This window comes from Rhinopithecus bieti, unplaced genomic scaffold (genome assembly GCF_001698545.2).
Source record: "Rhinopithecus bieti isolate Rb0 unplaced genomic scaffold, ASM169854v2 scaffold_27306, whole genome shotgun sequence".
Lineage (NCBI taxonomy): Eukaryota > Metazoa > Chordata > Mammalia > Primates > Cercopithecidae > Rhinopithecus > Rhinopithecus bieti.
Window position 1 is genome coordinate 1770105 of NW_016812395.1, and position 27542 is coordinate 1797646.

The window sequence follows — 27542 nt, forward strand, 5'->3', positions numbered from 1 at the left end:
ATGTTAGGTTCAACTGCACTAGAACTGCAATAGACTCTTCTGGCAAACTCACATTGTACATTTTTAAAAATAGAGGACGTGATTGTTGTCAGCATGTGTCTTATGAGATATATAACGTTTACAGTAGGAGACTGTAGACGTCTCGAATACTTGCCATTCCCACTTCCTTTGTAACTCCTGCTCCATATCTAATATTTGAAACAGCCATCTGAAAAAAATAAAAAGGTTTAGATGTAGGGAGTATTTGAGAGTTGGCCAGTCCATTTCTAAAAACCTGAAGTGGTTTCCTGTTGCCTAGAGCATAGAGTATACACTCCTTAGCATGGTCTTCCAGGTCATCTCCCATCTGGTCTCACTTAAAGAAGTGTGAACACACCACACTTCCTTAAGCAAACCTCAGCTGCTGTCACATTTGAATGACTTGTCTTTTCCCAAACACATCATAAACTCTCAATTGTTCCCTTAGCTTCAAATGCCTGCCTTCCTCTATCTCCACCCATAAAATAACTCTCAAATGTTGTACTTTCTGTTCATCCACCCACCCTTGCATACCTGCCACCCAGCCAACGCTACTGTCTTCTATGTTCCAGGCACTGTGTAGGCTCTGGTAACTCAACTATGAATAAGAGACACATGGCCTCATAAAGTTTACAGATGAGAGAAAGGCTTTTACACTGATGGACGATGGGTCATGTTTGGCCTGAAATATGTTTTGTTTGATCTGTGTTATGTTTAAATTTCTTTTTTTTTTGAATTGACTAATAACTCTTAAAAATTAGGATAAAAAAACTTAATAGGACCATCTGAATTTCACTTTCTCTTGAATAATCCAGCAAACTGGGAATGCATTCCCATATGGCAGTGATCTTATGAGGTTGAGTGGAGTCACACCTTAGATGGGGCCTGTGCCTTCATTGAGCTCAGCATGGTATCACCCAGCCTGGTCATCTGTAAGTTAACCGTCGGGCCCCCGGTGACATTTTAATTAGTAATTCCTGAAGCCGAGCGCAGTGGCTCACATCTGTAATCCTGGCACCTTGAGAGGCTGAGGTGGTCGGATCACCTGAGGTCACGAGTTGGAGACCAGCCTGGCCAACATGGAAAAACCCTGTCTCTACTAAAAATACAAAAATTAGCTGGGCATGGTGGTATGAACCTGTAATCCCAGCTAGTCAGGAGCCTGAGGCAGGAGAATCGCTTGAACCCAGGAGGCGGAGGTTGTAGTGAGCTGAGATCACACCACTGCACTCCTGGGTGACAGAGTGAGACTGTCTCAAAAAAAAAAAAAAAAAAAAAAAAAAAAAAAAAAAAAAATCCTGGACTAGGAGGAGATAGGGACTTAAACAAATAATTATAAGTAGTTATGTAATTACAGTGTGACAAAAATGCACCAGAATTGTTACTTTACTTTGACCTCTTTTGGAATTGTTATAATTATAAAACTAAAGGTTTAACATATAACATATATATAGCAGAATTTGTAGAATTGGGAATTTATCCTATTTTAGTGGCTGTACAAAGACAGCACTCTAGACATTAGCCATGATCTCAGAAGGTTTATATTCCATTATACTAACCAGGTACTTTGCTAAATATGGTCCGATCAAATAGAGATGATGGAACATGAATTAGTAGTAGATTTAAAATAAAATAATAATTCATTAGCAAAATATTCTAGTTTTATTTTTTCTGGTCATTCATAAAAGAAATAATGGATTGAGTGAATATACCTCAAAGGCATAATCTGTTGTTTTCCCAGAAGGTGAAAGTCCAGGGGCTAGAAATGTAAAATTTAGCATCAAAGTGGGTCTTTAAAATAAAGCATAAATATTGTTATTTGATAGTAAAATCCAGCAGTGAACATAAGTATTTCCTTTGGAGTCTTACTGAAAATATATTGTTTTCAGGTTTCACTGTTGCACATCAAATTAAAATCAATACCTGCATTTTAAGATAGAATGTAATGTGGCCGGGCGCGGTGGCTCACACCTGTAATCTCAGCACTTTGGGAGGCTGAGGCTGGCAGATTACCAGGTCAGGAGATCAAGACCATCCTGGCTAACACGGTGAAACCCTGCCTCTACTGAAAATGCAAAAAAATTAGCCGGGCGTGGTGGTGGGCACCTGTAGTCCCAGCTGCTCAGGAGGCTGAGGCGGGAGAACAGCTTGAACCCAAGAGGCGGAGGTTGCAGTGAGCTGAGATCATGCCACTGCCACTCCAGCCCTGGGCCAACAGAGCTGAGACCTGGGTCTCAGACAAAAAAAAAAAAAAAAAAAAAAAAAGGAATGCCTAATGCATAACTTGAGGGCTTAAATTTGTGAAACAATAAAAACATTTCCTCCATTTATAAATTTAAAATACGGATTTTTGAAAACATAATGTGCTAACAATCCTCTAGAACAAAAACTCCCTAGGATCTAGAGTTGCGGCTTACTATAGCAAAACACACTACTAGTAAGTTCATGAATTAGAGACTTGGCCTTACACTTCTTATAGCAACTGTGATAACTTGTTTGAATTAATTTTTTTTAATTCATAGGGATAACTTACCACAGTAAGATATTTACATTTCTCAAGCTTATGCATATAAAAAACGTATTTATCTTGGTGAAATTTAATAAATTTTTTTGTTTTTTGAGATGGAGTTTCGCTCCATCACCCAGGCTGGAGTGCAGTGGCGGGATCTCAGCTCACTGCAACCTTTGCCTCCCAGGTTCAAGGGATTCTTCTGCCTCAGCCTCCCTAGTACCTGGGACTACAGGCGCGCACCATCATGCCCAGCTTATTTTTGTATTTTTAGTTTCACCATGCTGACCTTGTTACTCACCCGCCTCGGCCTCCCAAAGTCCTAGGATTACAGGCGTGAGCCACCGTGCCTGGCCTAATAAACATTTTTATAAGGTGCTATTTCCTTGCAAAGGATTAGGTTTTAATTATGGTAAAAATGATTTTCTGTCATATTGGAACAATGAATGGGACCTAATTAAAGATTTTATCCTTGTTTTATCTACTTATTTGTATCGATACTGGTCAGTCATAAGATAAAGTCTACAGAACAATTTTCACTATGCTTTTTCTTTTTTAAGGAAAATAGATCAGAACTAGACAACAATCTACCTTCAGCTCCCTGAGTGCAAAGGCACCCTTAACCAAAACCCAAATTTATTTGATTCCTCTAGGCCTAAAAAAAATTAATCTGTCCTGGTGCAGGAGCTCAAGCCTATAATCCCAACATTGTGGGAGGCCGAGGTGGTAGGATTGCTTGAGCCCAGGAGTTTGAGGGTACAGTGAGCTACGACTGTACCACTGTACTCCAGCCTGGATGACAGAGGGTGACCCTGTCTCTCTCTCTGTATATAAAAGTATATTATTCCTGTTATTAAATTTTAGATAAAGACATAAATATGATCCCAGAAAATAATGAGAATATCTTTCTGTAAATTATTAATTTTATTCCCTCAAATAGGAAATTAACTAATTGTTGAAACCAACTAAGAATTCGAGAAAATCAGCTGAAGACAAAATTCTGTATATGTTCAGAAGGGCCTTAAAAGCTGGACATGTTTCTGCCTCATAGATGGCGGTTAATGATGGACAGGGAGGTCCCTTGGCTTGTCCTGAAGGGTAAGTCACTCCTTGGGCAAGAGAAAGCCTTTGGTCCGTTACTCTCTCTGTTCTAACTCCCCAGCCGGCTTCTCTGTGGGTTTCTGCTTAGGATCCTGGATGGTCAGCCTCCTTCCTTTCCAACTCTTGCCTTAATGTTTAGATCTGACCTTAGAAGAGACAAAATCAGTGGCTGTGTCAGTAATCCATGTGACATTCTAAGGACATGCTGAAACTATGTTGAGTTTCCTGCTGCTCTGTGGACCACAGTGTTTGGTGTTTGGTAGTGATTAAGATGTTGTGGTAACTGAAACTTCGTTATTATTTTTAAGTATTAGGAAATACAATATTATTTTAAATACAATATTATTTTAAAGATTGATACAAACAAGTTTTGTTTTTCTTTCTAAGAACCACCTTGTTCTTTAACCTCTAGTTTTTAGAGATGTTTTAGAACCTTCCAAAGACTTCATCTTGATTAATTCTGTTTGACGAACTCAGACATTCTTAAAATCCTATCTGTGCATTTTTAGACTTGGCAAGTAATTAAAAGAGAAAAGCGTTATAAGCAGCATTAAATATATATTTGAGACAAACACGTGATTAGTAGTGTACATTCAGCTAACTTTGTATAGAGTTACATGTTATCAGTTTCACAGTGAAATGGTAATTGTTTTCATGGACCTTGTTCTCACATGCCTTAGTTTTCTTTACATACACTACCCAAATGTATTATAATGTTAAATGCAGAAACCAAAATTGTGGCTAGTTTAAAAATACAGAAGTATTACCTTGGGAGTAAGTATGAGAATGAGTTGGGCACTGGCACCTAGGGAAAATAAAAACGACAGCAAAAAACAAACAAACAAACAAACAAAAAACCAAAGGTGAAAATAAAGACCAAAAATGAAAAGCCTTAAGCTAACTCAGATTGCAGTCTAATGCTAAGATGCTATCAAACTGGTAGTTCTTGGCAGACACCGTACAACAGAAAAAATACATAGAGACCCGGAAATAACGATGGACAAAAAGTTGACTCAGCGTCTTCCCAGCGCTGTAGCATTATTCTTTCATGGATTCATTTACTCAAGCAATTCCTATCAAATGCCTGCGGGCAGCTGAGATAAACGCTCTGGGGGTACATGCAAGTTTAAGATGGGGGTCCCTGGTCTCCATGAGGCCCCAGCTCTTGCTGGGTTAGGAGCTGGGTTAGGGTCCCTGGTCTCCAAATCGACCCAAGGTTAACTCTACCCGTGCGCCTCTTCTTACTTACTACCCTATGCTGGGAACTTGTCTTATATCTTTCCCAGCGTCTTCAAGGTGGCTAATTTTTCTTCAAGCAGGCTCTAGACCCGAGCCTCCAGGAAACCTTCCTGGACCCAAAGACCTCCCTGGTCCCCATCTTTCTCTACCCAGTTGCAGCCCCGGGCTCCGAGCGCTCCTCCATCCCCGCCGCGCGGCTCCCCAGCGCCTCGAGCAGCGCGCACACCCGGCGCATCCCGCGCTCCAAGGCCGCCACCGCATCTCACTTCTCTCAGTCGGTTTCTCTACCGATTTCCCACGTCCTCCTCTTTGGAAACTCTCCCTCCCCTGGCTCTGGTCTCCCTTCCTGTCCTGGTTGTCTCCTATTTCTTGGACAGTCCCAGTCCCTCCTCTGGCTTCTCTTTCTCCTGCTCCCTCTCTGATCGAGGCTGGGAAGACGGTTTTATGTTTCGTTGGGTTGCGCAAAGAACCTTGTCCAGTGGTTGGGTCTCGGTAGATACTTGAGTGCATCACTTCCTCCTCCCCGCCAAAAATTCAAATCTGGAATTAAAACACCCGAGGGGAAGGTTGGGGAGAAGAAAAGGGTTGATCTCAGTGGCCGCCCAGATCTCAAAAATTGGAACTGTGAAGTCAAAGCAGACCAGGGGGCGAGTGAGAGCTGGCGCGAGTCGCGGCCGCCATCTAGTGGTCCCCGCCGCGCGCCGGGGAAGAGGACGCGGGCCAGGCCAGGCGTGTCCCTTCACGGTGGGCTTTGGTTGGAGGACTTTCCCTGCTTACATCCTCCAAGGACAAGAAAAGTGAGGTAGAGGGAAGGAAAAAAAAATCCAAACTCAAAGCTTTCCAAAGTGAACGCTCCTGGGAGCACTTGCTTCCTCCCCACCTCCCACCCCCCCTTTTTTTTCTTCCCCAAGCTCTGAGGCTATCTCGATTCATTATTTCCACTTCTTACTCGCGGTTTGTATCCTGTCCCCTCTTGCTTTCTCGGGACCTCTACCTGTCCTGTATTTCCTAGTTCTCCGCCTCACTCAATCTTTTTCAGCCTATTGAAGAGTTTTGCGCCTGAAACTTTTCCACCTCCTACCCCCTCTGGCGGGCTCACTCTCCCTCTCTCTCCTCCCGACCTACATTTGCTGGCTTCGCTTCTGGGTCTCGGACACATTCCTTGGCCCCTGAAATCAGGCTGCTGTGTCTGCAAGTCCAGCTGTCCGGCTGTGTCCTCACTTCTCAGACCTGGTAGCATCTCACTCTAGTAGCATAAAACGCATGATCACACCTTTTTGGGCAGGTGGAACTTTTTCCTGGCTTCCAATAGCCCTACTTGCCTAGGCTTCCTCTAATTGTTCTTTTACTGGCTCCTTTTTCACTCTGCCTATTCCTTAAATGTTAGGTTCTGTCCTGGGCTGCCTTCAGCCATTCTGACCCTTCCTCCTCCCTCACCCTTTAGAGCTCATTATGCACCAAGGCCTCAAACATGTCTCTACCCAACTCTACCCACTTTTCCTGGGACCCTGTCACTCTCTGGTTCCAGTATCACCTCTCATGTGGATGACTACCAAATTCCCAACTGGCTTCTCATGGCTCCACCTCTGCCACCTCTATTCCTCACACTGTAGTTGGGGCCTATTTCCAATGAATGTCACACCCTTGTTGAAAGCTGCTTCAATGGCTCCCCACGGCTCTCATATAAAGTTCAGGCCTGCCCCTGCCTGACTGGCCCCTCAACTCACTCCATCTCTGGGTTTGGGTTCCCAGAAAAATTAACTTCTTTCTTTTCCTTCCATGAGCCACAGTCTCTCTCTCTCCTCCAGAACTTCGCCCTTATTATTTTCTCTGCCTGCAACATACTTTCCTTCCCTTTTTCTGGATAACTTTTGTTCTTTCCTGTCAGTTCCCCTGGGCAGCCTTCCCTGAGGCCTGAGGCTGCAGAGAGACACCCTTTCTGGAGCCTCCCTTCACGTTAAAATGTACCACACTGGTGCTGTTTTCCTGCTTCTGTCTGCCTGTGGATTGTGAGTTTAGTGATGCCCAAGTAGGATCTACTGTTTCTCACAACTTTATTCCCTGTGGCTAGCACCAAGTAAGTGCCAGGCACAAAGTAAGTCTTTTGTACTGATTAAATGAGGGAGTAAATGAATAAATAAGTGAATGTAGACATTTTCATTCCCATGACCCTCTCCTCTCTTTTCCTGGCATGCCAAGACAGAGGGCCTGAACTGGAGTGGGGGAACCGGGCCGTGGGTTCCTGCCTTCTTAGGATGGCCTGAAGGCACTAATGGGCTTCTTTGGACTCCTTCAGAGAAGCAGAGTGAGGCTACCTACCCTCCTGGCTCTGGCCCCATTATTCTGGCTTCCCTCTTGATATCGCTGATTACCTCTTAGCCACACTCTCAGCAAAAGCCAATCTGTCTCCCATTCCCTAAATCGCATCCCCTCTCATCTACTCAAGGACTGCCAGCAGCTCTCCCTTCTCTCCTCTAAATCATCAAAATCCCCCTTCCTGTTAGACATTATCCATCAGCAACCAGCATTTTTTTTTTAGCTTATTCATAAGCACATTTCCTCCATCTAATATAACAAAACCAGAAACCTCTTGTTCCTCTTTCCTCTCCCACTCCCACTTTTACCTCTCTCCTTCCCTTCAGCGGGCTATATTCATTCTTCTGATTTATCTTCTCCCATTCCCTCTGGAACCTCCTGCCTTCACCTTTTATCCCGACTCAACTGACCAACTTCCCAGCTCACTAATGCCCTCTACCCAGCTAACCACCCTGCTCAGTTCAGTTCTGTCCTCACGGTACCTGATGTGTCAGCGGCATTCTCCTGATCACTCCCTCCTTCCTGGAAACATGTTCTTCCCTGGCTTCCAGGGCACCACTCAGTTTTCTTCTCACCACACTGGCTGCTCTTAGCTTCATTTCTTTTCATGATTTTTGACTCCAAACGCTGGAGGGCTCAGGGATCAGTCCTGGAACATTTTCTTTTCTTTCCACACTCAGTCTCTTAGTGACCTCCCCTGGTCTCATGGTCTCAAATACCTTTGATGCTGATGACTTCCAAATTTATCTTTCTGGCTTGGGCATCTCTCCTGAACTCCAGGTTCACCTGCCCACTTGGCATCTCTGCTTGGAAGTCTATGAAGTGTCAACATTTTCCCTATGGAAGACTAAGCTCCTGGTGTTCTCTCAAGCCTGCTTTTCCCACAGCCTTCCCCATCCCCATCAAATGGCAATTTCATCCTTCCAGTTGTTCACGCCAGAAAATCTTGGGGTCACCCTTGGCCCCACACTCCCATCTCCCCCCTATTCACTCTGCTCTATACCCAGGTATGCTTCACCTCTGTGTACCTTCCCTGAAAGCCACAGGGTTTGCTTTCTCCATCCACTGGTCTTTCTGCAACCATTACCTTCTCAGTGAGTGTGGTCAGCTGAGTAGTCGCTCCTGAAGATAAGGTTCTAATCCTGGAATCTGTGAATGTTACCCTATATGGTAAGAGGAACTTTGCAGATATGATTAAGAATTCTGGCTGGGCAAAGTGGTTCACACCTGTAATCCCAGCACTTTGGGAGGCTGAGGCGGGCGGATCACCTGAGGTCAGGAGTTCAAGACCAGCCTGGCTAACATGGCAAAACCCCGTATCTACTAAAAGTACAAAAATTAGCCGGGTATGGTGGTGTGTGCCTGTAGTCCCAGCTACTCGGCAGGCTGAGGCAGGAGAATCACTCAGACCCAGGAGGTGGAGGTTGCAGTGTGCCAAGATCACACTACTGTACTCCAGCCTGGGCGACAGAGCAAGACTCCATCTCAAAAAAAAAAAAAAAAGAATCTTGCCAGGTGTTGTGGCGCATACCTGTAATCCTAGCACTTTGGGAGGCCGAGGTGGGAGGACTGCTTGAGGCCAGGAGTTCAAGAACAGCCTGGGAAACATAGTGAGACTCCATCTCTACAAAAAATAAAATTAGCTGAGCATGATGGTGTGCACTGTAGTCCCAGCTACTTGGGAGGCTAAGGTGGGAGGATCTTTGAGGAGGCCAGAAATTCAAGATTGCAGTGAGCCATGATCACATCACTGCACCCCATCCTAAGTGACATCAAGACTGTGTCTCAAAAAAAAAAAAAAAAAAAAAAAATCTTGAGATGGGGAGATTATCCTGGACGATCTGTGTGGGCCCTAAATGCAATCACTCATATCCTTATAAAAGGGAGACAAAGGGAGATTTGACCCGAAAGACAGAAATGTGAGCACTGAAGCAAGATGGGTGCCAGCTGTGAAGATGGATGAAGGGGCCACAAGCTAAGGAACCGAAGGTACAGATCCAGAAGCTGGAAAAAAGCAAGTAAGTGGATTCTGCGGCACCTCTGAGCCTTACTCAAGAGGGAGTGTGGCTCTGCTCACACCTTGGCTTCAGCCTAGTAAAACTAATTTTGGACTTCCGACCTCTGGAACTGTTAAGAAGATAAATGTGTGTTAAACCACCAGGTTCATGATAATTTGTTACAACAGCTGTAGGAAACTAACACAGTGAGGGCTGCTCTGAACACCTCAAAAATTGCATCCCTTCCTTCAATGTTCCAGTCCACTTTATGTTCTCTTTAATAACTGTCAACAGCTAATGTACTCTCAATTTTACTAACTAGTTTGTCATCTGTCCCCTGTGCCCCATGCATGGCATGGTTAGGTTGTTTTGTTCCCTGCTGTACCCCAGAGAGAACACAGCCAAAGCAGGGCTGCACTGCACATCTTTTTTTTTTTTTGAGACGGAGTCTTGCTTTGTAGCCCAGGCTGGAATGAAGCGGCTTGATCTCTGCTCACTGCAAACTACGCCTCCCAGGTTCAAGTGATTCTCCTGCCTCAGCCTCCTGAGTAGCTGGGACCACGGGCACCCGCCACCCTGCCTAGCTAAGGGCTGCACATCTGGAGAGAGAATATGACTCTTGCCCTCCAGGGCATTCCCACAACCTCTCTGGCCAGGCCACACCTTGCCTCTGTCTTCTTCAGTGCTGGTTCTTTCCCCTCCATTCAGTTGTCAGCGCAGCTGCTCTATGGAATGCATTGGGCAGAAGCCCAGAGTGCATGCTCTGTCCAATAGAGGTGGCCACACATCACCCCATGCCCTAGACCACTTTTCCCTGATGAAACATGGGCCCAATGATGTCACTTTCCAATTTTCCAGGATTTTCATCGGAAATCTCCCACTTTTAGAATGTTTACCCTATTAGAAAAATAAGCACGTGCAGAAGAAAGCACCATCTTGCTACTCCTGCTGTGGCAGTGCTGCTCCCCAGGAATTCACCCTCAGCTGTTTCCTTCTAGGTTAGAGTTTTGCTAAGGCTTCAACTGTCCTCTGTACACATGGATGGATGTGTTCCCAACTCACTCTTGAGCCCCAGAACAATGCTTTCAATCACCTACTGAGGGTCTCCATCTGAATGTACCAGAAGCATGCTCAACTCAAAATGCCCTAGACTGAAGTTGCCATCTTCCTCCTAACACTAACCCTCCTACAGTCCCTGCCTTGGTAAATGAGCCCACTGTTTACTTGGTTCCCAAGCCAGAAATCTCAACTCTTAACTATTCAGATACAAAATCCTGTGGATTCTAACCAACCTCTCAACATTTCTATCTACCCAAGGAACTGCCTCTCCGTGCATGAAGCCATTATCTTTAGACTGGAGCAGGACAATGACCTCTAGTCCTTCCTCTTCACATTTCCACCAGAATGCGCTAACACAGTTCTGATTATGCCACACTCCCTTCTCATGCAACCGTTCCAAAAACATTCTGTGTGTGACACTGATTCCATGGGATATGAATGGTGTTGTGTGACAAAGAATTCTATGACACAGGTTTAAAACCAAAAATTTCAACACAGCTTTAGTTTTTTTTTTGTAGCTTCTTAGAGCCCTGCGTGTCTAATGTATATTTTGATTCTCCAAGAGGGCAATACAGCAGTAAGAAGCTTCCCAAACTTATTTGGCCATGGAATTCTTTTGTTATGGGACACTTTAAGGTATCAGTGTTTCATGGTGAGAAATACTGTTCAATGGCTTTCCATTATCTACAGGACACAATTCAAATTCCTTAGTACAGGCCTGAGAACAAGGACTGGGAAGCCAGAGTATCTGGGTTCAAATTATGACTGTGCCATTTGCTTAGCTGTGTGACGCTGGACAAATTCCTCCCCATGCCGTTATTTCCGTATCTATGAGGATGACAATACCGTATGTCACAGGGTCAGCGAAAGGATTAGAGTTACTATTATACTGATAGTCCATTCAAAGTGTGTAGGACACTGCCTGGCTCATGGTATTAGCTATATTCTTATTCATGGTCTTTTATCAGCTGTCTTCTCCTATGAAGGTAGGTCTACTTGACTTTTGTGTCCTGGGACTGCATCTCCATCGCTGGTGTTGCTCTTCTCTCTGCCTGACATTCCTCTCCAGTCCCTCGCCTTTCCTCCTACTGATCTCCACCTGTGAGCTCAAACTTTTCCATGTTTCCCAGACAGACTTATGCACTTGCATGGTCAGCAAGTATTTGTCAGGTGACCAGGATGTACCTCGCATTTCTGCAGGGAGTCAGGCGTGTCATAACATTGAAACCCTGACTCCCCTGTACGTGCCAAGGAGTGTGACTCTGCGACTTCTCACATCCATCCTTCCCTTCTACACCCAGTCTGCTGTGGCCGGTTTTAGCCTCGTCCCCTCATCCCATTCCCCACTAGACCTCAAACTGCTCCAGAGCCTTTTATCTTTGTATCCCCAGAACCTAGAATAGTTTTTGGCACGTAATATATGTCCAATAAATATGTATCAACTGCATACATGAATTTGTCTTGGCCACCATGCCAAGCTCTCCACTGCCTGCTACGATGTGGGACCAGGTCCTCTCTGGGCCTCAGTTTCCTTAACGGTAGACAGAGTAAAGGCTGCCTCACTGCGTCCTGCGAGGCTGCATCGCGCACTCTGTGACCTGGTTGTTCCGCCTGGCGCGCGGTGGGAGTTCAGGGCGGTATCCCTTTCCCCGAATTCTTGAAAGCAAGCGGAGAAGACTACGCAGGATCCGAGCGGGTCACACCCAAGGGGCTGCGTGGGCACAGTGGCATCCTGCTGTCCCCTGCCCGCCCGCCGGCCCCGCACTCACGCTGCACGTTGCAGTTGCCTCAGCAAGTGCGCGACCCGGGCCCGGGCGGCTGCGGCCATGGCGCTGGGAGTCCTCTATCCTCCCTGGGTCCTACACCGCCCCCTCCGCCGGCCAATCACGTAGGCCGCGCCTGCCCACCCGCTCTGCCGTGTCACCTGTCTAAGCCCCAGCCCAGTCGGGCTCAGGGCCATATTCCCACGGAGTAAGAACCAGAACCCCAGCTGCCCCAGCGGCACTCGCACCATCCATCCTTGACATTGCCGTAGAAGGTAACTGCTCCGCAGGGCCTCGGATCCGGCGTTAAATCTCTTTACTTATCCTCTATTTTTCACATGTTGAGGACTTGGGGAAAGGGAGAGGAACAGGGACATTCTTTTTCCATGTTTAAAGGATTTGTGAATCCTTTAAAATTTTACTTTCCCTTCTGGGAGTATTTTAAGTGTTTAAGACCCTGCCTTTAAACTGTTTTAACAGTAAACAAGAACCTAGCAGAGCCCGAGGGTCTTTGCTAAATACTGTGTGAATGGCTTTGCTTTTGATGAAAGCAAAATGGTTTCATCAATAGTTAAAACTTGCCATGATTAGGCTATGCTCCAGGAGGGCTTGGCAGTGCCATATCTTCCATGCCCCAGTGGAAAAGCTGATTAACGACAAAGCTCAACTTTATCAGAAAGTATCCAAAGGCAGTAACAACTAAACATGTGCATTTTTAGTAATCTGTTACTATGAAATCTGAATCCTTTACAGGAGATATTAAGTTTTATAGAAATGAATTTGAGATCAAACTGGAAGAGACTGACGGACAGGAAGACCAAGGACAGCTACATAAACATTTCACCTCCTAACCAAACCAGCTCAGGCCAACTTGACAAATGAATCAAAAGATAATAATGTTCTATGAGAACACATGTACACAGGGAGGGGAACAACACACATTGGGGCCTGGGGCAGGGGACAGAAGGGGGCAGAGAGGCTTAATACTTAGGTGATGGGTTGATGGTGCAGCAAGCCACCATGGCACACGTTTACCTATGTAACAAACGTGCACATTCTGCACATGTACCCCGGAACTGAAAAACAAACCAAAAAAAAGATAATAATGTCTTAATTAAGAATCTTATGGGTCTCTTTCTTCCCCAAACAAAACTATACCTGACGTCAAGCTTAAAAACAAACACACACACACATAAACACACACACACAACTGGGGATACAAATGTAGAGAGATTTAAGTGTTTTCTGGATTAATGAGGATTGTTACCATTAGTCAATGAAGCCCAAATTGATCATTTACAGGAAATCCATGTGTTCAGTGTTGAAAAGCATAAAATCTTTTTTAAAAAACAGCCATTGGTTTTACTACTTTGAATATTATATTTGATACCAAAAGAAGGATAGTTTGAAAGTGGTCTCACTGCAACTATTATAATTTAACTGCTTTTTTTTTTTTTTGAGGTCCCTCTGTTGCCCAGGCTGGAGTGGAGTGCAGTGGCCTGATCTGGGCTCACTGCAACCTCTGCCTCCCAGGTTCAAACGATCCTCCCGCCTCAGCCTCCCAAGTAGCTGAGACTACAGGTACCAGCCACCATGTCCGGCTAATTTTTTTATTTTTAGTAGAGATGGGGTTTCACTGTGTTGGCCAGGCTGGTGTCAAACTCCTGACCTCAGGTGATCCGCCCGCCTCTGCCTCCCAAAGTGCTGGGACTCTATAGGAGTGAGCCACTGCGCCCGGCCTGCTTTGTGTTTTTTAGAAAGTAAACAAAAATAATCTGTACCAGGTATCCAGGTAACTGGCTTCATGTACAATTTCTAACCAATAGTCAGAAAGTTAAAAGCCACACTAGATAAGACATCTTTATTAACCTTTAAAACAGTCACTTGCCTATCCAATTCTGAAACTGTTTTCTTTCCCTTCCCCGCACCCCCCCGCTCTGATTCACAAGCTTGTTGTAAAAATAATGCAGAAACATATACGTCAATCTAAGTCTGAAATATGGCCAAGTCTACCTCACCCTATATCCAAAGTTAAAAATAAAAAAGGCTGTTTAAGAATAGAACTCATTCCTGGTTTACCAAATTATTTCCCTAATTCTTAAATCCTCAAATAAGTTCTTAATCTGCAGCCAAAGTCTCGGTTGTAGGAAAAACATTAATTTCTGCAGTCCAACACTTACATACTCTCTTGAGGGAAGGGCAATCCTGTCCGTTTAAACTCAATGAAGGGAGCGGCCAGGTCCTTCTGAGTCCCCGTACAAGTACCTAGAACTTAACACTTAGTATTTATAGTCCTTGGTTTTCAGACGGGTCTGACGGTGAGAAACTATTACTTCCTCCTCTTTCCTCCTGGGCGCTGTCCTCCTTTTCTCTTGTTACCCAAGCCAGGCGGCCCGGAATTCATCTTGCCTCCCAAGCCCCCTCTCCTCTTCCCTCCCTGGCTGGGCGGCCCCCCTTTCCTCTTGCCCCCAGGTCCCTGCCGGCCTCCCTTTCTCTTGCCCTTCTGGCTCATTTTCCTCCTCTTGGCGGCCTCCTCCTGGTCCTCCTCCCTCATCTGCTTATTGGTGGCCCTCGTCACATCCAGCTGAGGCTTCTTGCTGTTCATGACACGAAGCAGCTCCAACTGGTTCTTTTTCTCGGCTGCAAAGTCCCCGAAAAGGGGTTGAAACTTCCTCTTCTTGCCAGAGCCCCGGGGCGCCTTCTCCTTGGGGAGGCGCTCCTGGAAGCGCCCCACAGAGGCGGTGGAGACCTTGGCCACCTGCATGGCGCGGCCCAGCTCCTCCTTACTCTGGTGTCCGGTAGGGTGCAAGCCGGCCGCGCTGGGCAGCTGCATCTTGTGCGCGCGGGCCAGGTTACGCAGCCGGTTCAGCTCGTTCTTGGCCACTCGTTCCTTCTTGGCCTGAATACGCTTGGCGAACTGGTCCTCCAAGGGGTCGGCATTGCCGGGCACCTCAATCAGCCATTCCTTGGTGTCGTCCCGGGCGCGCTGGTAGCCCCAGCGCCGCCGCCACTGGCTGCTCACCTCGTCCCACACCAGGTTGTTCTTCTTCTTGGGACGGATGCCCTTGAGGCGCGCGAACTGCTGCCAGCGTGTAAGTGGCCGCGGCCGGGGCAGAGGCTTCTCTCGCGGCAGGCGTGTGGTGGGCTCCGGCAGCCGCGCCACTATCGTCTCTTCCACGCGCTCCGTGGGCAGCTGCCACAGCTGGTTGATGAGCAATTGCGTATTGTCCCGCGCCAGGGCCCGCAGCTCGGCCTCCGGCGTGGGTCCGGCGCACCGCAGTCCGGTCGGGGGGTTCCGGTCCGAAGCCAGCAGGTTGCCCAGGTCAAACTCCAGCTCCAGCTCCTTGTGCACCGTGATGCGTTGCAACTTCTCTGCCTCGTCCTGCTCTGCCTTTGCCAGCAGCTCCTCCACGCTCTGGCCCTCCATGGCTCCGGGTCGGCTCACTCGCTTTGGGGCTGCAGCTGAAGTTACTTTTCCTACAGGGGCGGCCCAAACTCCGGCAACATAACCACGTGCAGACGCCGGGATGCCCAATCCGGAAAAGAAAGGTTCGCTTCCGGAGCGCCCGGAACCGGCTCGCCATGCGGGCAACCAGAGGAAAGGCCGGCAGAGGGCGGTATGGAGAGATGATGGGATTAGAAGCGGGACCTTTAGGCTGACGTCTGATAGAGGCGGAGCTGGCGCCAGCAGCCGGCACTACTAGTTCCAGAGCAGGATTGGGACTACGATTCCCAGGATGCAGCGGGGCGCGGGGGCGGTCCAGGGGGGCGGTCCTGGGACAGTCTCGCTGACAGTCTAGAGAGGGCGGTCCTGGGGGGGGGGCAGTTCAGGGTGTGGTGTTAGGATGGTGGTCCGGGGACAGTCTTGGGGCGCAGTCCGGAGGGGCGGTCCAGGACCAGGGCGGGTACAAATTCCTGGGACTGCCTGTGGTGTGGGTTTCCAATCAAGTGCATGTTACAATTTCTGTGTAAACCCGTTGTGAAGATGTTTAGACAATCACCCTTCTTAGGGCCAAATTGTTTCACCGGAGTCATAATTTGCTTTCAGGGTTCCTAGTTGTGGCACGAGAAAGATAACATCCCACAGATACACACAGAGCTAATTGTAGAAGATTCGTTTTGTTTTGGGAGTCAGAGGCTCTGGCAATGAAGCTGTCCCGAGTGGGCGCAGGTGTGCACCGACCCTACCGAGCTAGCTGACTTGGAGCTCCGGGGTTCTGCAGTTACAGAACCTACTCTAGTTCAATCAGTCTAGTACAATGCTGAAACTACGCCACGCTCTGCAGTTACACTCTCCGCCAGGCTCTGCAGTTACACTGCCTAGGTTCCAATCCTGACTGTGCCACTGCTGGTCCTTCAGCAATTTTACTTGTTGAGGCCATTGTAAGGCCTGTGAGATAAGGATAAAAATACTTCCTAGGGTGGTTATAAGATAAATGAGTTAATATCTTCCAAGGGAGGATTAAACAAGGGCCTGGAGCATATGAGTACTCGATACAAGTTAGCTAAATACCGATTATTATTTCGTTTCATAGGCTCTGGGAGCTAAGCTGAAGAGGCAGTGCTACATGGTGTTCTGTAGTGGTTCTTGAGTCAAATGGCCTACAGTCAGGTATCAGGTCACAATTACTTGGAGAGGATGTTTGACCTAAAGCCTTATTTATAAATTGACAAACATGAAACATTAGTTCCTGCTACACAGTAAGAACTCAATATGTGTTAGCTATTAGTATTAACTATGTTATTAATTATTGTATTAACTATATTATTTTCACAGATGAAACAAGGAGGGCTCAGAGAGGTGATATGACTTATCTAAAGTTATGCAGCTAGGAAGTATAAGAACAAGAGATATGTTAACTCTGGCTTTAAGTCTGTAGATGTGTTCTCTGATTGTCATCCAAGCTCTTGATACTTATTAAAGTGTGGTCTGCGTACCAGCAGCGTAATATCCCCTGGGAGCTTGTTGGAAATGCAGAATCTCAGGCCTCACTCTAGATGTAATTTATCAGAACGTTTATTTTAATAAGATCTGTAGGTGACTAGTATGTACATTTGAGTATCAGAGGCACTGTTGATTGTGTGGTTTACAGGATTTATCTTCCTTTCACTGGGGGCCAGGTTTATCCTAGAGGGGTTATGCTGGAGAATTAAACAATGAAATTAACTGAACAGCAATTAGCAAATAGACTCAGTTTAGATTCAGCATTGAACTAGCCTTTCTCTTATCCAAAAGCATTTTAGAATTTGCTGTTTTTTTCCCCCTGAATCTACTTTAACTTCAGCATCAAGGCTTTAACATCAGTCATCCCATGTAGCCAAGGCTATGTCAAAGACCATATTAGCTAACTGCTTTGAGCCTTAAACTTTTGGGATTTGCCATAGGAGAGAGTTGAATGTATTGATATGACTGCTAGAGGCTTGGCTTGGTTTCTTATTCATTCATTCACTTGACACACGTTTAATTGAATGGCTACCATGTGCCAGACACTAGGTGCAAAGAAACTGAGACCTTATGGTGGAATACTGGGGAAGAAAGGTAAGAAGAAATTAACTGTATAATGTAACATCATTGGACCTTTAATAGGAAGTACAGATATATAGGAGTTAGCTTCTCTGTCAGTCTTCTGAATTGGGTAAAAAAGAGCAGAGGTTGACAAGTGTTAAATGGTATGATCTGGAGCATACAGGTCAGCTTTTACTTGAGGTCTGTTTTATGTTCAGTGTTTTTTTTTTTTTTTAGACAGGGTGTCACTTTGTCACTCAGGCCGGAGTGAAGTGGCATGATCTCGGCTCACTGCAGCCTCAACCTCCTGGGTTCAAGTGAACTTCCTGCCTTCCTGCCTCAGCCCCCTACGAAGCTGGGACTACAGGCACGTGCCACTACACCTGGCTGTTTGTATGTGTTTGTGTGTATTTTTTGTAGAGCCGGGGTTTTGCCATGTGACCCAGGCTGGTCTCAAACTCCTGATCCACCTACCTTGGCCTTTCAAAGTGCTAGGATTACAGGCATGAATGACCGTGCTCAGCCATATTCAGTGGTTGTTTTAGTAGTCTAAATTGATTTTAATTTCCTTGAAGACTAGAGAATGATTTTTACTTCCACATAGTGCTGGGCATATATTAGGCATTCAATAAATGATTGTTTGAAAGCATAAACATTGTAGGGTTATCTAATTAAAGGTTATTAATATTGATTGTGTTAGATTCAAGGTGAGCAAAAGCAGTAAGATTGGGATTTCGGGCTTAAAAATAATCTTACTGAGGTAAGTGAGTAAGTTGTGGTCTCCAGGTTGCATTTGTATCATTCTTATTTTAGGCAAGACTATACAGTGTCCAGAAAAAGAAGGCCCTGGCCAGGTGTGGTGACTCACACCTGTAATCTCAGAACATTGGGAGGCCAAGGCGGGAAGATCCCTTGAGACCGGGAGTTTGAGACCAGTGTGAGCAAGATGGTGAGACCCTGTCTCTACAAAAAACAAAAAAATTAGCTGGCCATGGTGGCATGTGTTTGTAGTCCCAGCTACTAGGAGGCTGAGGAAGGCTCCCTTGAGCCCAGAAGTTTGAAGTTACACTGAGCTGTGATGGTGCCACTGCATTCCAGCCTGGGCAACAGAGCGAGGCCCTGATTCTGAAATAAATAAATAAAGTCCCCTTCATTAAAAAAAGAAAAAGAAGGCCTACCAGAGATGTATAAATATATATGAATATATATTAATAGTACAAATGGTGGTATATGTTGTCTTTTTCCTTTGTTGGTTTCCCTTCCTCCTTATATCCCATAAATACAGAGAGATCCTAAGTTTGGTCATCAGATCCCACTTTTTCTCTCTATCTGCTCTCTATGACATATCATCCACTTGCATGGTGTCAGCTACCACTTTTTTGCAGCTGGTTCTTACAGGTACATCTTTCTTTCTTTTTCAGAGCTCTAGGATTAAATCTTCAACTACCTACTGGGCTTTTTCACCATATTCTAAACTCAGTATGGCTAAAACGACATAACACATCATCATCTCCCAAATTTGCTTCTCCTTCCATCATCCACCCATCCGTCCATCCATCCATCCATCCATCCATCCATCCATCCATCCATCCATCATCCAGCCCCTCTTTTTCTCCCAGGAAATGTTTATAGAAGGCTTTAATGCCTGAGGCACTGTCCTGGCATTGAGAATTAGTAAAGACCAACTCAGTTGATGTTATCATCATTCTAGTCTAGAACTTGGGCTTGAAACTATGACATCATCCTTGACTTTTCTCTTCTTATCTCCAAATCCAAACAATGTAAAAGTTTTGTTTGGTTTATCTCTGTATTATACCTTTTCCATTCCCACTGCCATGACCTTGCCACTATTTTCCTAGACTGGATCTCTTTCATCTGCTTCTCCATATTCTTTCTCCACTCTGTCCCTGGCTTCCAACTGGGTTTGCTCAGCAGGGGCAGTGACAGAAGATCAGAAGGTGTGAAGAGAGTGAGGACATGTATACACATTTCCATCAAAAGTCCATCAAAAGGCCACAGCTCCCATCAGGTAGCCCTGTCCACGCAGCCATCCTTCTCCTGCTCCTCTAGCTGCTCACTTGGTTGCTGCAGGCCTAGAAGTGATTATAGTTCTCTGCTAATGCAGCACTACCGTTCTTTGTTAGTTTCCTTAAACTGCCCACATCTCTGCAAGTATTCTTTGTTTATCTTTCTTAAATTACCCACTGCCTGTTTGCTGCCCTGACTGATATCCTGGGAACCATCCTAGGAGCATCCCAACATTTCTTGCTTCCATACTCTTTTCAGGGCAGTCCTGAAGCTTTACCTTTTGTGCATCTGGCCAAATCACTCTTCTCAAAGACTCTCCTTTCTCCTTAACGAAATAACGACTGTTCTTGGTCTTGGATGTTCATGATCTGGCCCCAAACAACTATGTTTTAGTCACATGTCATGATAGTCCTCCTTAAGCTTGTTTTCCAAGTATTTCTTTCCCACTCTTATTTTCCATCTTAGCTCTCTCTAGAGCCTTAAGAACATTCCTCAAGAAAAGCAAAAGTGAGGTGAGGTGCAGGGCAGAAAAGCAGCGATTATATTTTGTAGCAATTATTGTAAAGTGAACCTGGAAGAGAGAGTTTTCCCAAAACAGGAACAAGAAGGTTAAAGCCTTGAAAGCAATACCTTTCATGTTCCCTCAAAACATAACTATGTTGGTCAGTAAAACATTTTGTAAGAAATTTCTTTTCATTCTTTGATGCCACATTAACTTAGATTTACTTTCTAAATGTCTCTTTTTTCAGTTGCCTCTTTTTGGTAGCGGAAATTGTCAGGGATGATTCAACCATTCTTTAATCCTGCTGTGAACATAGTTTATAAAAGTATTTTTGTCTAGGAAATTCAATGTGCCAGTAATTTGATAAAATAGGAGAAAAGGCCCTTGAAATGCTTACATTATTTTCACATGGCTCATTTTTACAGCTGATTTGTTAATTTTAATTGGGAAGTACGTAAGAGGAAAAAAAATTTCTTAATCAGTAGACAAAACTTGTATTTATGTATTTCAGTCTTAGTGAGAAACCTGTTCTAAAAGTTTATTTTATTTTAAAGGGGAACAAAGAAGATATAGCATTTTGTATAGTTAATGTAGAAGCAGATAGAAAAACAACCAAACTTTGTACATTCACCTACAAAGAACTTTGGATTTTAGGATAGTAAAAATGATGGTAGACTTTTGGAACTGATTTGAATTGTTTTGGTCTCTGTTGCTGGGTGCAAATGCTATGATACCGTTCCTCAGCCCTCAAAAGGGTCATGGCTGCCGGGAGCTATGGCTCATGCCTATGATCTCAGCACTTTAGGAGGCCGAGGTGGGCAGATCACCTGAGGTCAGGAGTTTGAGACCAGCTTGGCCAACATGGCGAAACCCTGTCTCTACTAAAAATACAAAAATTAGCTAGACGTGGTGGCGGGTGCGTGTAATCCCAGCTACTTAGGAGACTGAGGCAGGAGAATCGCTTGAACCTGGGAGGTTGGAGGTTGCAGCGAGCCGAGATTGGGCCACTGCACTCCAGCCTGGCTGACAGAGCATCTCAAAAAAAAAAAAAAAAAAAAAAAAGATAGAAAAAGTGGGGGGTTGTCATGTTTGACACTCCTATAACGAAAGACAGGTTAACAAGACAAAAGCACGGCAAATTTATTCAGTCAAAGTTTTGCATGACATGGAAGCCTTCACAATGAAGACCCAAAGACCTAAGGGAAAACTGTCCATTTTTATGCTTAGAGTCAATGAAGAGTGGACAACCATGTAAAAATGGGATTGGACAAAAAGGAAATAATCTAATGTAATAGATTGAAAGGGAACAACCCAACAAGGCCTGTCTATTTGGATTCTTCTTGGCCTCTCTGTGTGGCATTCCTTCCTCCTCGGTATAGAGCAGGACCCCTTCTGGAATAAGGGTTTTATGATCTACTATCAGACAAGGTAGACCAGAGAATTTCTTTATGACCAACTCATATGCAGAAAGGCAATGAAGTTGAGAGAAATATGTTTAGTTTCTATGACCCGCTGTGGGGAAGAGGAATTCTGATTTCTATGGCCTGCCTTCGGGTAAAAGAGGGACCAGGAGACAGGAGGGCAGGAGAAGACCAGAGAGAGACTTTGTTTCTAGGGTCCTTCCAGCATCCTCCAGCTCAAAGTACTCAGCATGCCAAAGCACCTTACTTTGGGGCATTGTTTTTCTGACCTCCAATGCTGTAAAAGACACAATGGTTTTTATTTTCCAAAAATTGCTAGATGCAGTTTTTTGCATTTGCCACAATCTTATTACCGCCTATAAGATAAATAAGTACCATTAACTGATAGTTTTTATTCATAAAACATCATCATCGTATCCTAAGAGAATGAGATTGGTATTAGTCTTTAGATTTTACTTCTATAAGGAGATCAGTTACATGGATGGAAGATTGATATAAAATGGAAAGCTAAATTTCCAGAATTTTAGGGATATTTGCACTCAAAGAATCTAATAACAGAAAATTTAGATCTGCTTATTAATCCGTCATTTTAATTGCATTTTAATTTTCAAATTTAAAGTTACAATGAGTAAAAAATCCTTTTGGATTTTTATTAATCAGTAACACCTGAACAGTTTTTGTAAACTGCTTTAGAGTAGATATACTCCAGACGAGGCAGTTGAGTCCGGAATATCTTTCCCTGAAGGAAAGCAACCTTGTTGCTATGCAGCCTTCAATTTGCCTTTGTAGTCATAGACCATGTATGAAATATCAATCCTTTCTAAATGAAGTAACTGCCAATCAAATTTTTCTTTTAAACTTCCCACTAGAGCAATATTAAGAATACACAGGGAAGTTATGAAGTTGTAACTATGCCTAATAAACATGAATTCCTGGCCCTTCTTAACCGTGAATTATTTCTAAACATTGTTAACCCATTATTTTTTAGAACACATCTATGAAAAGTGAAAACAATGGATAGAAAAACCAAAACTCTGACCACATATGTGGTCAGTTCTGTAGCCTATACTTCTTTTCAAAGTGTTTTACTTGCCAAAGGAAGACAGCAGAGGGAAGAACCTCTTAGTGGCAAGTAGGTGTCACTGTGTACTTGTCAGCCTCTGAGAGTGCACCAGTCTTGTCAGCTCCCTGGGCCGCTTGGGGATGCAGAAGATCCAGTTGATTCTAGCATAGGTGCTTTCCCCCAGGCCTAAACAGAACTATTTAGAATGTATAAATAATGTACCTGGCATTTCCTAATGTTTATTTCCCTTGCCTCATTATCCAAAATACTGTGAATTTTTAGCTGAGGAAGCTGACTTCTTATGGTATATCTGGGATTTTCTTCCCTGGAAAGCCTCTGAATTTCAAAGGAAACAAAGTTTAGATCTCATTTATCTTGAAAATGAAGGGTTTTGAAGAGGTGGCCTTTACAATTCATCTCTATGATCCTTTTCTTTTGTTTCAAACCTCCATCCTTCAGGTGCTCCAATGTTGTTATCTTATAAAGTGCTTTCTTTCCTAGTTGTTGATTAAAGTTTTTTCCAGGATATCTCATTTTACAAACCTCCCCCTCTTTCTGAGTCATTTATCTCATTTCCTAGGCTGACTGTATGATTTCACTTATTGAAACAGCTTCCTGTGTGCACAAGGAGCCTGTGACTATACAAATGTCAATCAGTTTTTAATTATGTGGAGGCTGATTATTGTGTTTTATAGCTTATTTGTAATTCTTTTCTTTTTTCTTTGCTTACCATTAAAGAGAGAATGTGCAGCATATAGTCCATTTTATTGTTTGTTACTTGTTCTGGCAAAATGTCGTAGAGAAGAAGATAGAGGAGATATTTATAAAATATTTATGTTTATAAAGTTGAATCTGAGAATGGAAGCATTGTGGATTGACTATCTCTTTTCTAGCTCAAGATCTAGAAACTGATGATGTCCTTTGATTATTACAGTTACAGAAAAGTTTTAAAGACAGCTTCAAAATTAACTTCTGCAAATAATAAAATTGGGACAGGTTTGTGCTTCCTAGTTTGATGTTGCTTCAGAAAAAGTTAGTGAGGAAATTTTAATACAAGGAAGTAAAGTAAAAAAAATGAAAACAAAAACAAAACATTACTAGTATGTTTAGTAATTATTATTCTGAGTATGAGTCTTGGGATTTTTGGCCTGATTACCTGGGGATAAATTCCCTAAGAGATCATCACCCCACCTGAAAAATGGGCTAACATGATTTCTCAGTTTTAGAGTTCTATGAGTTGGAGATCAGTTCGTCAAGCACAGTTTTGCAAAGAACTCTACAGGGGTAGTCAGGGGACAGCCTCCAGCTCCATCTCTGTCACTCCACAGTTGTATATGACTTTGGCCAGTCACTTTACCTCTCTGTGAATTTCCTTGTGTTTGAAGTGAGCTTCACCAGCTTCTCTCTGTGCCTCTTCAAGCTCCATGTAGCAGTCTGTGCTTTTGTTAAGATGGCCTCAGGAGAACAGGGTGGGTGATGGTGAAGCACAGACTTAAAGTCAGATGTTTGTAATTGGGGATCCATGGGTGGGCTTCAGAGGGACATGAATCCCTTGATGTTTTATGCAAATGTGTGTATGCATGTACATTTTTATGAATAGAAGATTTTTTCCCATCAGATTCTTAAAGGCATCGGTGACTCTATCCCTCTTTCACAAGGTTAAGAACTACTGTATTGTAGGAGAGGGAGATAAATGAAGGCTGTAGGGAGTAACTGGTGAAGGCTTTATGAAAGAGGAAGGCTTTATGAAAGGGAGTAACTGGTGAAGGTTTTATGAAAGAGGAAAACTCAGGCTTTTGAGCCTGAGTTTTAATAGACAGGAGAAGGAAAGGAGCATTCCAGTAGATGGTAACAATATGAATAAAGGTGTGTAGCTAATACTTATGGCAAGTGTAATATGTCAGGCACTTATTGTCTGTATAAATCCTCACAATAGGCCTAAGAGGTAGATGTTATCAATATCCTCATCTTATAGATGAGAAGACTGAGGGTCATAAAGATTAAGTTATTAAGTTACTATGCAGTTAATAGTTGGTAGAATCAGGATTTGAACCTTTGCAGTCCAATCTCAGTGTCCATGAACATAAACACTACATCATAAAGCTTCTTCTTTCTGGTTCACTAGCAATTTGATTTGCCTAGAATAGATGATTTGTGTTGGGGACAGGTAAGAAATAAGCTTGGCAAATGGTCAGGGTGGTGCCAACTGTGGTGCAACTTTAGGGTCAAGAAGAAGAATTTCAATTTGATACTATAGGCAATAGGGAGTCATGGAAGGTTTTAGACCAGTGAAGATATAATCACAATGGTATTTTCTTAACTTTATTATTTAAATCTTCCATGTTCTTACTAATTTTGTGTTTTCTTGATCTATCAGTTCCTGTAAGATGTGTTGAAACTTTCTACTTTGATTATAAATTCCCATTCTATATTTGATGCTCTAATATTAAAAACATAACATTTTGAATTGCTGAATCTTCCTGGTGGTGTTTTCCTTTTATCTTTTTATTATAACATAGCAACCATCTTTATTCCTAAAAATGCTTTCAATGACACTATAGCTATATTGTTCTTGTTTAGTGTGTACATGGTACATCTTTTTTCATTTTTTATTTTCAACCTCTTTGCATCATTTTGCTTTAGCTATATGTCTCTTTAAGCAACATATATCTGAATTTTGTTGTTGATTTGTTTTTTGTGTAAAATCTGCCAATATCTGACTTTTAATTAGTACAGTTAGATTATATTTATTGTCATTACTGATGTATTGAATTTATTTCTATCTTATTTTGTGCTATCTGTCTACCTGGACTTTTCTTTTTCTATTTTTTCCTCTGCTCCTGCATTTTAATAGCTCACTTGAGTTTTTTTTTACATTTTAACCTTAACTTCCTACTAGTTTGGAAATTGAACACTCTATTTTTATCCTTCTGGGGTGACCCTTCGAATGTTAACAGCATAATTGACTTAAATCTAAAGTTAAACAACTTTACCCTTCTCCTATCAAATATATGAATTTTTGAATGCTTTAACTCTGACGGCACTCTTTTCATACACACTACTATTTTCCTGAGTTTTAGCTCCATCTTGTTTTATGCACTACAGATTAATCATCTTAAAACACTATTTTATATAGTGAAATTTGGCCATATGGTTATATATTTCTTTGCTCATCACTCCTTACATTTCGGCCCTTCCTTTTTTTTTCATTTTCCTTCATCCTGAAACACATCTTTTAGTAGTTTTGTTGGTGAGGGTCAATTAGTAGTAAACACTTGTAGTCTTTGTTCCTATGGCTTTATTTCACCCTCACTGTTGAATGGTAAGTTGGCTGGATTTGAAATCCAGGCTGCCAGTTATTATTATTATTTTTTCAGTTCTTTGAGGATATTATCCCATTATCTTTTGTTTTATTTTGGTTTGTTTTCTTGCTGTTATTGCTGTTACTAAAAAATCTGTCAGTTGAATTGTCATTCCATGTAGATAACTCCTATGTTAGATGCAGAGATTTGCCTCCCAGATCCCTCTTCCAGGACAAACTTCCTGTCCAGATGGGGAGGACTGTGACCATCACATAGCCTCTACCTGGCAGCTCTTTTCAGGTCTGTCTCAGTTGCAGAGGGCTGCTTCCCCTGAAATCATGTTGTACGGAATACCTGCCTTCTGCAACTGAGCATGGCAGGGATAGACAGGCCTGGCCAGCTGTTTCAGCCCAGTGCAGGGCACTCTGAAAGGTCACTCTTTCGTCTGAGCTCCCTGCTGGGTTGGCTGAGGCCTTGTCAGACCGCATCACAGTGTGATTTCTCCCTCTGCTCAGTCCTCCTTCCACCCTTTTCGTCTCCTGGGAGTTGATCACTAATAAACATTTTGCACCCAAAACTATGTGTCATTGTCGTCTTACTTCTCTTTTCTCTGTGGCTTCATCCAAGGTCTTTGCAGTGTCTTCGGGTTCTGTGGTTTCACCAAAATAGTTCTAACTGTGGATTTCTTTGTATTTACCATACTCAGGATTTCTCTTTCCTGAATTGAAGGGTTTATGTCTTTCACTAACATTATCAGTCTTTCTCATTTTGAGTATTTCCCCTGCCGTTTCTGTTTTCTTTTTCTGGAATATAAATAAATACATTAGGACTTTATTTTGCTTTGTCTCTGTGAGCTGTCTTCAGGGTACTCCCTCAGGTCAGTTTCCCATTTCACTAATTTTCCCTTCATATTTATATTAACTGCTTTGTAAACTATCTACTGAGAGCCAGGTGCAGTGGCTCACACCTGTAATCCCAGTGCTTTGGGAGACTGAGATGGGAAGATAGCTTGAGGCCAGGAATTTGAGACCAGCTTAGGCAGCATAGTGAGACCTCATCTCTTAAAAAAAGCAGAAAAAGAAATTAGGTCAGTGCAAAAGTAATTGCGGTTTTAATTTAATTTATAAAAATTAGCCAGGTGTGGTGGCATGTGCTTGTGTCCCAGCTACTCAGGAGGCTGAGGCAGGAGGATTGCTTGAGCCCAGGAGTTCAAGTCTGCAGTGAGCTATGATTCTCCAAGCTGGGTGACAGAGTTAGACCCTGCCTCTAAAAGAAAGAAATAAATAAATAATCGATTGAACTTGTAATGAATACGCTATACTTTTGATTTGTAAAAATTCTAATTGTTTTGTTTTCAGGTCTGTTATTTTCACATAGTATCTTGGGCTTTTTTCATATTTTAAGTTTGTCTTTTAGGTCTTTACTTAGAACATGTATTATGGTCTCCATCTGTTAGCTCTGTTATCTAAAGACCCTGAAGGGCCTAATATTGCTTTTGTTGTGTATGTTGATTGATGTTCCATGTTTTTGGTAGTTTCAAATTATGCACTTGTTTTTGGCAAGGCTTTATTTTTTTCACACCCAATCCAGGTTATGCCCTTTAAGCTTCTTTATTATAATTTCCTTCCATTACTGGTTGGATTTTTAAATTTTTTTAGTTTACTCTTTCATCTAGACCTATTTGGGGATCTTGTTTCTAATTTCCCACCTCATGTGGC

The 27542-nt window shown here is 43.4% G+C and overlaps 2 protein-coding genes across 2 annotated transcripts in view; both read right to left on the reverse strand.

The window, feature by feature from the left end:
• The window catches only part of ADHFE1 (alcohol dehydrogenase iron containing 1), a 42276-nt gene extending 30167 nt beyond the window's left edge, over positions 1 to 12109 (reverse strand). The window contains 4 exon segments of the mRNA XM_017896326.1: positions 155 to 208; positions 1731 to 1777; positions 4396 to 4433; positions 12009 to 12109. Coding sequence (XP_017751815.1) covers positions 155 to 208; positions 1731 to 1777; positions 4396 to 4433; positions 12009 to 12067 — 198 coding nt within the window. The 5' untranslated portion in view covers positions 12068 to 12109.
• A 1727-nt stretch (positions 12110 to 13836) lies between these two features.
• RRS1 (regulator of ribosome synthesis 1) lies at positions 13837 to 15561 on the reverse strand. The gene has a single exon (XM_017896327.1). The coding sequence runs from the start codon at positions 15427 to 15429 to the stop codon at positions 14332 to 14334; it is 1098 nt and encodes a 365-aa protein (XP_017751816.1). The 5' UTR covers positions 15430 to 15561; the 3' UTR covers positions 13837 to 14331.
• Between the last annotated feature and the right edge of the window lie 11981 nt (positions 15562 to 27542).

Excerpts from the sequence above, each read along its gene's own strand:
- RRS1 (XM_017896327.1), bottom strand. The coding sequence starts at position 15,429 with ATGGAGGGCCAGAGCGTGGAGGAGCTGCTGGCAAAGGCAGAGCAGGAC.